The 12,422-nt window shown below is 55.8% G+C and overlaps 1 protein-coding gene across 1 annotated transcript in view; it reads left to right on the forward strand.

Moving 5' to 3' along the window:
• The first annotated feature begins 2,861 nt into the window (after window positions 1-2,861).
• Window positions 2,862-12,422, forward strand: part of ABR (ABR activator of RhoGEF and GTPase) — a 96,798-nt gene continuing 87,237 nt past the window's right edge. Inside the window, exon 1 of the mRNA XM_034752286.1 lies at window positions 2,862-4,214. Coding sequence (XP_034608177.1) covers window positions 3,026-4,214 — 1,189 coding nt within the window. The 5' untranslated portion in view covers window positions 2,862-3,025. The remainder of the gene's footprint in view (window positions 4,215-12,422) is intronic.

Consider the following 12,422-nt stretch of genomic DNA (forward strand, 5'->3'; position numbering starts at 1 on the left):
GAGGGTTTGTATTTCTCCAGCACACTTTGCCTCAGTACATCCACCATATGCGGAGCTGTGTTTTCCTCCACAGCTGCAAGAGTTTTGTTCTGTCCCTTCCTCACAGTTATCATACAATGACTGGTTACCTCCACGCTTACTGAACATAAAAAGAACAGGAGTACTTGTGGCACCTTAGAGACTAACAAATTTATTAGAGCATAAGCTTTCGTGGACTACAGCCCACTTCTTCGGATGCATTACTGAACATATTTTCCCTTTGCAATTATGTGCTATCTTTGGCACCTGTAGCATCTCACAGATGGAGGAATCCAGGGCTTAGTCCAGAACATCAGAGACCCTAAATGACAGGTATCAGAGTAGCAGCCGTGTTAGTCTGTATCCGCAAAAAGAACAGGAGTACTTGTGGCACCTTAGAGACTAACAAATTTATTAGAGCATAAGCTTTTGTGGACTACAGCCCACTTCTTCGGATGCATAAAGTTACCTATGTGGTAGCATCCTTCCTTTAAATGTGACAGCACAGGTGTCAAGTGCTGGCTATCACCTCCTCTTCTGCTAAGTAGCCTCTTAGCAGTAATCACCTTATCTTCACTTCTATCTTGCTATATTTCCTCTTCTGACATTTCATCTGGCATACCACACACCTCCACTGCAGTCTCAGGGAGGAATTTGGGTAGCCGGCAGCTTATTTTTAGTTGACCTAGCACCCTTGTCTTTTGGCGCTTCTCTGCTTGTTCTGTATTTTTACATTCCACTAACACGTCCCCACCAGACAGTGTCTGAGCTCTTACTGTATTTCCACTCTGCAATCCTCAGAACTCCCCCGTCTTTCGGTCCTTACCTAGGGAGTTTACTAGCATGTGATTTCCCCCGGTTCCCTTTCCTGCCCTCCTACTTGCTGGTTCTTCTGGTTCCAGAGAATCTACCCTTTTCTTTTTCCTTGTTTGCATCCAGCCTTTCTCCATGCTTTCCCTAGCCTCGTCCTCTAGCCTGGTTCCAGGATTGTTTATTATTTCTCCCATCTCCCTCGGCCTAGCCAAAGCCTTCGCCAGCCAGCAGCCCACGGAGCCCTAGCACCGACCCTCTCCCACCAGCCCTACCTGCAGCTGAGCCACTTGTTGTCGTTGATAACCACCTGACCCGCCTCTCCGTGAAGAGCCAGCACCCCTGTAACCATGCTTTACAAAAGGTGGCTCTGGTGGCGTGCAATGAAGCCAGTGGAAAATGCTGGTTCCAAGACGTGCAGCACAGACCCTGACTGCAGCTATCCAGCACCGTTACCCCGGCTCTGGGAATCTGTGGGCTAGCCAGCCCTCAGGGTGTGGTGCACAGCTCAGCTTTTGTGCCAAGCAGTTGCTTGATCTTGGACGACGAGAATGGAGATCATTTTCCAACCGTTAGGATTGGCTGGGGGAGGGATTTATTGGTGCCCGGGGCCAGCTGCGCTTATTGCTTCTGCAGAATCATAGGCGTGCATGGCACTCCAGCTAGGTCAGGCTCCTGCCCTGAGGGGCTTCTCCCTGGGTTGGATACAGTGCAGCCCGGGGTACCAGCAAGGCGGGGGGGGTATTGGAAGGTGCCAAACGTTAAAGATCATGAGGCTCTTTCATTGCCTACTACAGTGGAGTGGTGTGGGGTCAGGATACTAGGCTGGGCCTGTGAGCCCCCAGCTCTCTGTTCTACCACCTTGGACAAGTGAGTTGGTGTGCGCAGAGATCCATGACAGAGCGTGCAGCGCCCAGATACCAGGGTGACCGTCCTGGTGTGTTCCGCCGTTCCTCTCACCTTTGGGTAAACAGCGTCAGGTCAAAGAGTGACGCTGCTTTTAAATGTTCCTATGTTTGGAGAAGCAAAGTCCCGCCAGCAGGGCTGGAGGGGCAGGTTGGAAGGCCCGGACGCTGGAGGGTGGACAGAAGGTGTGGGCGTGGGACCTGGGGGTGGCGGAGTGGAGGGGAGGTTAGGAACGGAATGCAGGGGTGGAGAATGGGGATGGAAAGCCGACCGCAATCAGAAGTCACCATGACACACCTGGCTGATGGGTTTTGCTTTGTGTGTGTAACACGCTTGCAAAATGAAGCTTAACAATAACTTTGCCTTGTCTCTAGCGCAGCTGTGGGCAGGGAGAGCAAAACTGCTCAACTGCACAGGAGTGGAGGGAGACAGGAGGGGAAACAAACAGCAGAGCCCAACTCTGTCACATGAAACCTGCTCCAGGTTCTTCGCTGGCCCACAAAGGTTCTGCAGACAGTTCACGGCGCAGGGGTGGCTTTGAGCCAGCCTCCAATGCCCGTGCTCCATGGGCAGACCCATCACAATCAATGTGTGTTGGGGCATCAGAACTGGGCCCCAGCGCGGCCTCTCCCTGGGTGGGGCTGGGCTCCGGTTACTAGCTCGTGGCCATTTGTGGCTGAGAGGCACAGTGGCCTACTGGACGGATAACTGGAGGGGATCCAGGAGACCTGGCACATGGGCAAGTCAGTTGGCTGCTCTGAGCCTCAGTTTCCCCATCTGCACAAGGGGATAACGATATTGTCCCCTCCGGGGAGGCTGGAGAGCCAGGTATGATACATGAGAGCTAGTCGGAGTGTTATCCCAGGGACCAGGTAGCAGCTCCCCCCGCCCAGCCCGAGGCCTGGCGCCCCACGGTGCGGCCGCTTCCCCCAGCGCAGCCCGGCTCCGCTACGGTGAGGGGCGCCCCCCGCAGAGCCCGGCCTGCGCCGGGCGGGGCGCTCCCCGCGGGCCCCGCCTGCTCGGCCAGGGGGAGGCGGGTCTGTGCCGGAGAGGGGCCGGGCCGCGACGTCAGGGCCCCGACAGGACTCCGGAGCGGAAGCTGCCGGGGGGAGAGAGAAACTTTCCGCCGGGCTGGTGTGCGGCGTTCTCCCAGCCAGGGCACCGAGCCCCGCCGCCCATCCCCGGGGCGTCGGATCCCTCCTCGCCGCCCATCCCCGGGGCATCGGATCGCTGCTCGCGGGCGCCGCGCCCCGCCGCCCATCGCCGTGCGCTCGGGGCTGCGCCGGGCAGCATGTGGGAGCCGGCGGAGTTCCAGCGGCACTGGCAGGCCGAGTTCCCCGGGGAGCCGGCGCCCCGCATGCAGCTGGGCTCGGTGCGGGACATGGAGCTCGAGCTGGAGCGCTGCCGGGGGAACCTGAGACAGCTGCAGCGGGCGCTGGCCGAGGAGAAGTTCAAAGTCCTTTACCTGGAGACGGCTCTGGCCCGGGAGCCCCCGGCCCCCGCCCCGGACGGGCAGGCAGGGGAGCCGGCCCCCCTCCCGGACGTGCCCCCTGGCAAGAGGGGAGCCGCGGGGCGCGCGGTGCACAGCTTGGCCGCAGCCATCCAGCACCAGCTTCAGCAGCACAAGCCAGTCCCGCGGGCCCGGAGGCAGGGCAGGCGGCAGCCCCCCAGGCATGAGCACCCTGTAGGCTGCAGCACCCAGGAGGGGCCAGATGGCCTGGCCACTGAGCAGGGCAGCGATGCTCCAGCCGGGCTCCCCCCTGGCCAGACCCATGGCAGCGAGCCCCCCGCGCCCGTCCCCAGGGAGGCCCATGGCAGCGAGCCCCCCGCGCCCGTCCCCAGGGAGGCCCATGGCAGCGAGCCCCCCGTGCCCGCTCCTAGGGAGGCCCATGACAGTGAGACCCCCACTGGGCACCCCCACAGCAGCGAGTCCCTCATCCCTGGGGAAGCCCATGGTAGCGAGCCCCCCACTGGGCACCCCCATGGCAGCGATCTCCCTGTCCCCATCCCTGCCCAGGCCCATGGTAGCGAGCCCCCCACTGGGCACCCCCATGGCAGTGAGCCCATCTTTAGGGAGGTCCGTGGCCGGCAGCCCCATGCCAAGAACACGCCTGGCCCCAGGGAGAGCAGCGTTGACCACGACTACGAGGAGGTGGACATGAGTGAGAAGTTCCTCCTGAATCCCGTCCTCTTAGGCTTCAGGATCCTACCCCGGGGGTCCGGGGAGGAGCAAGACAGGCCCCACCGTTGGCTGCCCACCATAGGGGGCAGGTGGCCCAAGCACAGCCGGGACCTGGACTCGCTGGATGGGACGAATGGGCGCAGCTCCCCCGTGCAGCACGAAGAGCAGCACCCACTGCCCTGGAGACACAGGCGACACTTGGATGTGCCTGGCAGGGACTCCTCCAGCTGCAGCTCCCCGGAGAGAGGCAGTGACTGCAGCTACAACAGCTCTGACCACGAGGACGGCTCCTCAGCAGGTAGGCGGGTGGCACCCCTTGTCTCTACGTGGCATCCCTCCCTGTCCGTGCCACCCCTGGCCTGTATCTCCTGGCAAACGGGGTGCAGGCTGGGCCAACTTGCTCCTGTGGTTGGTATGGGAGTGCAGGTCACAGGAATTGCTGGCGGGGTGGGCTGCCTGGGCTGTGGGGGGTTGCGTGGCACTGGGGCAGGATTTGTGTTACCATAGTGTCTAGGAGCCCTAATCCTGGACCAGCCTGTTGTGCCAGGCGCTGTACAGACAGAGCAAAAAGCTGGTCCCTGGGCCAGACAGCTCACAATCCAAGTGCAAGACGAGAGACGACAGATGGGGCGTCCAGGGAGGCAGTGTTGGTCAGCATGATTGGCTGTGGTCTTGGCATCTGTGTCTCTTCTCCTAATACTGCCAGGGGAATTGCCCCAAACTGCTCTTTGGTGCTGGCCCTGCGTTACCTGCCAGAGCTGCCCCAAAGCTGCAGAGATGGCACTGGGAGTTTGCCAAAATCTCCATTCTCAGATCACCTGAGCGTGCATTATTTATAGTCCAATATCCTTCCACTCTGCACAAGGCATGTATAGCAGGACACCTGATCACTGCCCTGCTCAGAAACGGGCTGCTTCGGCCACAGGTGCCGTTAATTCCTTGGCACTATGTCTGGGGCTAGATTGTGTGGGGATAAATACTCCTTGGGCGGTCATGTTCCTGGCCTGTGTGTACTGAGTGCTGGGACTCACCCCGATATAGACACACCTACGCTGGCTCACTGCTTAGGGGCTGAGATACATGTTCAAAGGTCACTTCTGTTACTGAGCACTTCAGAGTAGAGCAGTGTGGTAATTGGACGGGGAAGGTCCCTTGGAGTCTGGTGGTGACTGGGAGAGGTGTGACCGAGATGGCTTTAACCAGTGAAAAGAGAAGCTCTGGGGTGGCCATGCTGCACGTGATGAGTGGCAGACCTTAATACCGAGCTTGTATTTCTCCTAACGCGTTTGGCATAATGTTAGTTTGCAAGTCTAGAGTCGATGATCCTACGAGACGTTTTATGGTGTTAAAGATGCAATTGGCTAATAGCTATTCTGTGTCATGTTGCCCTATTTCTTTGCAAGGTCTGTCATTCCAGATGCCTTGAAGTTCTCGCTGTGTCTGTCAGTGTGCTTTAATCCTGCCTTAGCATGACTGGGACAAGTTACAGGAACATCATTTACTAATTTACTCACCTTTTTGTTGCTGATTCACTGTCTGGCTGGACTGAATTAATTTGTTCCTGTTGGAGTGTTTGTTTTTCCGTGCTTCTGGGTGTAGTGTGCGGTGGTAAGATTGTCAGGGTGCCTAGAGCGCTTGGATAGGCAGGTGTGTTACTATTGCTTGAAAGAAACCTCGTCTAGTTTACTGCATTCTGCTATGGAATCAAAAGACCAGCTCCTCGGATGCCCACGAGCTGCCTGCCAGGTGGCGTCTGCTCCCAAAGCGCTGCAACCGTGTCATCGTTCTGCTTGCTTTAACAGACTGCGGCTTTTAACGGCTTGTGTCTTCCACATCCCTCCCTTTCTGCCTCCAGCCTGGAGCCTCCCTTGCCTTTGGGGAATGCCTCTGTGGCCCCCATGTAGAAGGGCTGGTCGCGAGCGTCCCTAGCTAAGAGGCTGCATGCTAGGAGGGGGAGCACGTGTGAGGGTCCTCTCGGTGCAGCACTGAATCTTGGGTCTTCTCCCGGTTGTGATTAGCTCCCTGTAACTTTTTGGTGGTCTGATCAGCGGCTTGACACCTGGCCGGTGTATAGGAAAACCCCGTAAGCGGGCACTAGGTCTGTGGCTTGGGTCCACAGACTTTCCAACTACTGGGGACTATGCAGTGGAGGCACCAAAGCCTACCTGGATTTCCTCGAAGGGAATTTCCGCAAATCAAGGCCGGTCCATGGTGTCTAATCCAGCCCAGCTTTTCCTTTTTCCATGTGAGCTAAACTGGGTTTACTCTAAAAAAAACAGGAGTACTTGTGGCACCTTAGAGACTAACAAATTTATTAGAGCATAAGCTTTCGTGGACTACAGCCCACTTCTTTGGATGCATATAGAATGGAACATATATTGTGGAGATATATATACACACATACAGAGAGCATGAACAGGTGGGAGTTGTCTTACCAACTCTGAGAGGCCAATTAAGTAAGAGAAAAAAAACTTTTGAAATGATAATCATTGTGTGGGGTTCCTTCAGGCAAGACCTTGGAAGGCCAAGGCCCTGTCTGCTCGGATCTCATTGGCACTGTTTTTTGTAAAGGAAGGGGTTTGTCACATTGTCCTTAGCCAAAACATCTCCTCTTCCTCCACCCCCAGTTGAGCAGTGAATAGCTGTCATCTGATTGCTGCCTTTCACCTTAGATGTGGTTGCATTTGAGCTGTGTGTGAATGGCTTCCTCTATAAGTAGGATTTGCAAAGCCCTTTGGTTGAAAGGGATAGTAGAGATGTCAGATGATGATGATTAGCTTGGTCCAGATTTGACCTGAATGTTTCCTTCCTGCATCAGCCATTGCCTTTGTCACACACACGGGGTAGTCTGTGTGTTGACAGCGACGCGGTCGAGAGAGGGTGACATTTAAAAGCAGAAGCTGAGAGTACAATAAAGCTGGGTGTTTAGATCCCCTTTTCACTTATAGATGCTTCACTTCGTGCTGCCCAGTTCTTCTTTAGAGACCTCTGTCCCGTCTCTTTGTCATGTCTCATGCACGGAGTATTCCAGACACTGACGCTGCTTCGGTCTCTCACCACTGAGCCAACTGGGATGATTTGCGCTTGGTTAATGGTAGCCCTGGCTTGGCAGCCCTCATTATTTTAATGCAAAGCTCTGAGTTTAATGCGGCTCTGCTTTAATATCTGTGCTGAGTGGATTTGAGCACAGTAAATCTGCAGCCATCCTGCCAATACGACTTCTCGGCAATACATCCCTATGTCGCCCATCAGTTCTGCAGTGCCGCCTGGCTGGGAAGAGAGGAGTCTACGGGGAGAAGCTAGGTTGCGGGAGGTCCTGTCTTTTACTGGACCGACTCCTGCTAGAGGAGATGACCCTTGAGGTCCCGTCTGTCTCTCGGATTCTGTGGGGAAGGTCCAAGCTTTTGAGCTTCCCAGACCTGAGGAATTGCTCTGTGAGGCTCAGAAACTTCTCCCTTCCAACACCAGGAGCTGGTTCAGTAAAAGCTCTGAAAGAACAGGAGTACTTGTGGCACCTTAGAGACTAACAAATTTATTAGAGCATAAGCTTTCGTGGACTACAGCCCACTTCTTCGGATGCATATAGAATGGAACATATAATGAGGAGATATATATACACACATACAGAGAGCATGAACAGGTGGGAGTTGTCTTACCAACTCAAAAGATTTTTTTCTCTTACTTAATTGGCCTCTCAGAGTTGGTAAGACAACTCCCACCTGTGCATGCTCTCTGTATGTGTGTATATGTATCTCCTCAATATATGTTCCATTCTATATGCATCTGAAGAAGTGGGCTGTAGCCCACGAAAGCTTATGCTCTAATAAATTTGTTAGTCTCTAAGGTGCCACAAGTACTCCTGTTCTTTTTGCGGATACAGACTAACACGGCTGCTACTCTAAAAGCTCTGACTTCACCCACCTTGGGTCTCTGCTCCTGGGACCAGCCTGGCTAGAACAACGCTGCAAACAATGGAAGAAGCTTTGGTGTATATTGTCCTGATGGACGCTAGTGGAGGAAACGTAGGGTTTTGCTGAAATCAGATTAATCACAAACTAATTTAAATGAGGATGTCTGCAAAACGTCTCTGTTCCCAGCTATCGCTCGGGGGAAATGCATGTGACAGTCATATGATGGACACAGCATCTTGGGTAACACACATGCCAGCTCTCACCAGGCTGACTGACAAGATCCTGGTGTAAGCAAACAGATGGTTAGAACAAGGGGCCAGGCTGGCCTTCATCTCTACCCTCCCTGACCTCTCTCCTCCTCCACCCATCATTGCCGTGAAATAAACAGCTGTCTTCACAGCTCATTCTGGTGCCTGGCATCGTGCAGCCGACAGGTGGTCTGGGTGCAGCGGAGGGAGTGGGCTCTCACCCTGCCCTCGATGGGGACGAGTGGCATGCGGGGAATGGCAGTGCTGTGGTCACTCTGCCAGGGACCCGCTTCGGGAGCCTGGCCGCTGCTGGGGTTTCCTCTGCTTTGGGAAGACCTCACCTCCATCTGCTATAGGGACAACCTGTAACACAACCAGATACAAAGTGAGGCCAAATGCCCTGCGGCTTAGCTGCGGGAGAATGGGATTATTGAAGTGCTTCCCTGTCCGGTTATCATCTGACCGACCGGCAGAGGCAGTCCCTGGGGGAGAGCTGACCATTAGAAATGGGGACACAAGCTTTATGCAGTGGGTGTGAGAGGCTCAGTGCAATGCCTACGAGTAGGTGACCCCATTGAGAGATCCCCTGGTGTGATGAACGTCCTCTCCAGACGGGGACTTTGCCAGCACATCTGGGCTGCCTGGTCTCATGAGACGTACTCAGGGCAGTAAGAGATACTGACTGCAGAGGGCCCGATACCCCCCTCGGGAATGACTGCACTGATGCCAGTGGAGTTTGAGGGCCAGAGAGTGAGTGACAGCTGCAGACGGCTGTCCCCTCTCTCCACGCCGTGCATCGGAAACGGCCCTGCGCGCATAGTGATCCGGGAGTGGTGCCGCAGTGTGCCGGGGCCCTGTTTCTCTGCCCTTCCACCCTTTGGGATCAACTCGTCCGCCGAGCTGCAGGTGTAGCAGCAGGCGTGGCTGTTGGCTAGGTCTGCTGCCGGTGGGGGGGTGTCTTGGGTACAGTCGCTCGTCGGGGGATGCTGCGGTGCACGAGCCGCAGGCTTCTGAACATTTCTGTTCTTGAAACAAAATCCCTCCCCAGCCCCTGCTCTGGGGGGCAGGGGCCATGGGGCAGTAATCCAAGATGGTGCTGGCCAGAGGATCCAATCACAGCCAAGCGGTAAGCTGAACCCGCAGCCCTGGGCCTAGCTGCAGCGCCAGTTTCTGTAATGGAAATGTTCTGCCTTTGGTCACGTGGCTGCCTGCTCGCCTGAGGCAGAACTGCGCCAGGTTTGCCAGCACCTCGAAAACTCCCACCCGAGCTCCGCTGACAGCAGCGAAGTCTGCCCGCGTTGGAGCCCTGCTGAGCCTGGGAGCGTGTCTAGGCCTGCAGGGCGCCATGCTGCTCTCTTTGCTGATGTACTCGGGCGCCCAGTTCGTTGTGAGTCTCCACAACCCTCCCTTCCTCAGCGCAGCTGGAGAGCTCTGTGTGTTGTGCATCATGTTTTCTGGGGCTGCATGCAGCGGGTGTGGGCTGCGAGCAGCCCTACAATGTAATCGTTAGACTCAAAGTACCAATCGTCCCTGCTCCTGCTCTCCGAGCACCGGTCCCTACAGGAGCTTATGCAGGGTGTTGGCCAGTTTAAACAGCCCAAGCAATTGGGCGTCTACCTTTAGCGGGACGGTTCCACAGCCTCCTAGATGTCACTCAGGCTGAATATCAGAATATGCCCTCTTCATGTACCCTTTGCCCCCCAATTGCCCTTCCTGGGCGAGCCTGGCCTTGCAAAGTTCCCCATGGCCTCACTAAAAGGAGGGCTAGAAAATCCAGTTCACAAAATCTTAAATACACAAAAGGGCTTCTTTTGTGTCTCTCCTGAGTACCCCACACAGCAGAAGGACCCAGGGAAGGATGGTCTCATGGAATTGAGGTTTTGTGGCTTTTCCCCCCAGCTCTGCCACTGACTTGCAGTCTGGCCTAGGGCGAGTTGCCTCAGTTTCCCCATCTGTAAGATGGGGATGATACCTACCTCAGAGTGGTAGGAATTATGATGAAGTGGGGGCTGTTCTTAATGTTTCCTCTGAATACTGTGTGGGTGCCTCAGTTTCCCCTATGCATTTCTTAAGTCTCTAGGGGGTGAGATTGTTGCAGAGCAAAGGGCCAGTGCGCATAAATGGCCGACACTCTATCTCCTGGCAACTAATGGCCAAGGCCCTTCCCTCCTGCAAGGGGATGCTAAAGGTGTTGGAGAACAAAAAGATCAGGTGACCACCTGGCCCGGGAAAGGGACAAAGCCCAGAGGAGGAGGGGCTGGAGGGGGAGTTAGTTTGGAGCTGGCTGGGGAAATGGAGGGGAGCCCAGACGGGGCTCTGGCCTCCCTGGGGCCCCTCAACATGGACCTGACTGAGGGGGTCCTTTTTTATCTGTGCCTGCAAGACCTGTCTTGGCCTGTGTTCCTGTCGTCTAAACCTTCTGTTTTACTGGCTGGCTGAGAGTCCCGGTGAATCGCAGGAAGCCAGGGGTGCAGGGCCTGGTCTCCCCCCACACTCCGTGACAGGAATGTTTGTGAAACACTCTGAGACCTTGGGTGGAGAGGTGCTGGGAGCCTGAGGGATTCTCACTCCAGGCATGAGATGTCCACCTCCTGACTGGGGATGGATTTGCCAGGAGCCTCTTTGAGTCTAAGCATTGGACAGTTCCCCCTTGAATGCTGTTGTAGCGTCTCCGTGGAGGACACAGACAGCTGCAGTGTTTTAATTAAAACACTTCCAGGAAAGAACCAAACCCCACTCTAGGTCTCAACCCTTCTGGGGCCTTTGAAACGGCTTCATGCCTGCTCTGAAACCAGGAGGCCCAGGGAACAGGAAGGTGGAAACCACAGCAGAGCAGGTGGCATTTCTCCGAGTGGGAGCGTTACAGAGAACTTGCTAATGTGGCTCTCCCCTCCAATCTGCCAGTGTGGGGTGGGAGGCTACTGGAGGCCAGCGGTAAAGGGATACAGCGGGGCCAGGGATTCCCGCTGTTCTCCCCTCCAGAAGGGGTGAAGACTAGACGAATGAGTGGGGGGAAAGCTCTGAGCAGAAGTGTCCCTGTGTGAAAACAGCTTCTAAATCCAGGAAAGAAACGCTGGCTATGGGAGCAGCTTTGTGTTGCTGCAGAAATAGGCTCCATGGCATTGCCCCGCTGAAGGCAGCGTCAGACTCTGCTGCTCCAGGCTGGAACGGCTGCCCGGGCCAGGCTGGCAATTGCCAACTTGCAACGGCTGCATCTCAGCCCCTGCCTTGTTCCCACAGCCAGGCTGGGGCCTGAGTGTCAGGGCTAAAGGGCTCCAGAGGCAATGGCAGAGCCCAAGGCTTGGTCTACACTACCCCCCTAATTCGAACTAAGGTACGCAACTTCAGCTACGTGAATAACGTAGCTGAAGTTCGAAGTACCTTAGTTCGAATTAGTTCGAACTTACCTTGGTCCACACGCGGCAGGCAGGCTCCCCCGTCGACTCCGCGGTACTCCTCTCGGCGAGCTGGAGTACCGCAGTCGACGGCGAGCACTTCCGGGTTCGACTTATCACGTCCAGACTAGACGCGATAAGTCGAACCCAGAAGTTCGATTTCCAGCCGTCGAACTACCGGGTAAGTGTAGCCAAGGCCCAAGAAGGTGCCGCGTTCGGGGAGAGTAACGCACTCTCCAGCTGCAGTGCCTCTTCTCAGCAGCACCCGTGCCCGTCCCCTGCTCTGTGCGCTGGCCTCCCGTAGAACAGAGTCAAGGGCAGAGTCTCGGGCCTGGTCTTCGAGGCGCTCAGCGGCCTGGGCTCAGGGTATCTAGAGGGGTCTATGGCTCTGGGCTGGGGACCGAGCTCCATAACTCCACCCCTCGGGCCCGTGGAACTTTCTACCACCGGGGCAGAGCCCAGCTGGGCAGCAAACAGAGCATTCCACGGGGCCGGTCCCGGACCCCCAGGAACTCAGGGCCACCCCAAACCTCCCCAGGGGCCCTGCTCCCACCGGCCTTCTCTGACCCAAACCCGGAGCAGCATGGCTGCCCAGAGGATTCAGGGGGCCTGGGGCAAAGCAATTTCAGGGGCCCTTCCATAAAAAAAAGTTGCAATACTATAGAATACTATATTCCCATGGGGGCCCCTGTGGGACCCGGGGCCTGGGGCAAATTGCCCCACTTGCCCCCCCCCCCCCCCCGCGTGGCCCTGCTACAGCCTATGCCCACTGTATGGCTTCAAAAAGGATGCCAGGTTCCCTGATGGAATGATGGTATTTTATATGGAAGATCAAGTCAGTATTATATTCATATGGATATCAGGCATCATATTATCACAATTAATACCAATAAAGTCAAGGCATTGTACTTCATTTTAGGGAATACATCATTCTTCCCAATGAAGAATCCCA

This window comes from Trachemys scripta, chromosome 18, assembly GCF_013100865.1.
Source record: "Trachemys scripta elegans isolate TJP31775 chromosome 18, CAS_Tse_1.0, whole genome shotgun sequence".
NCBI lineage: Eukaryota > Metazoa > Chordata > Testudines > Emydidae > Trachemys > Trachemys scripta.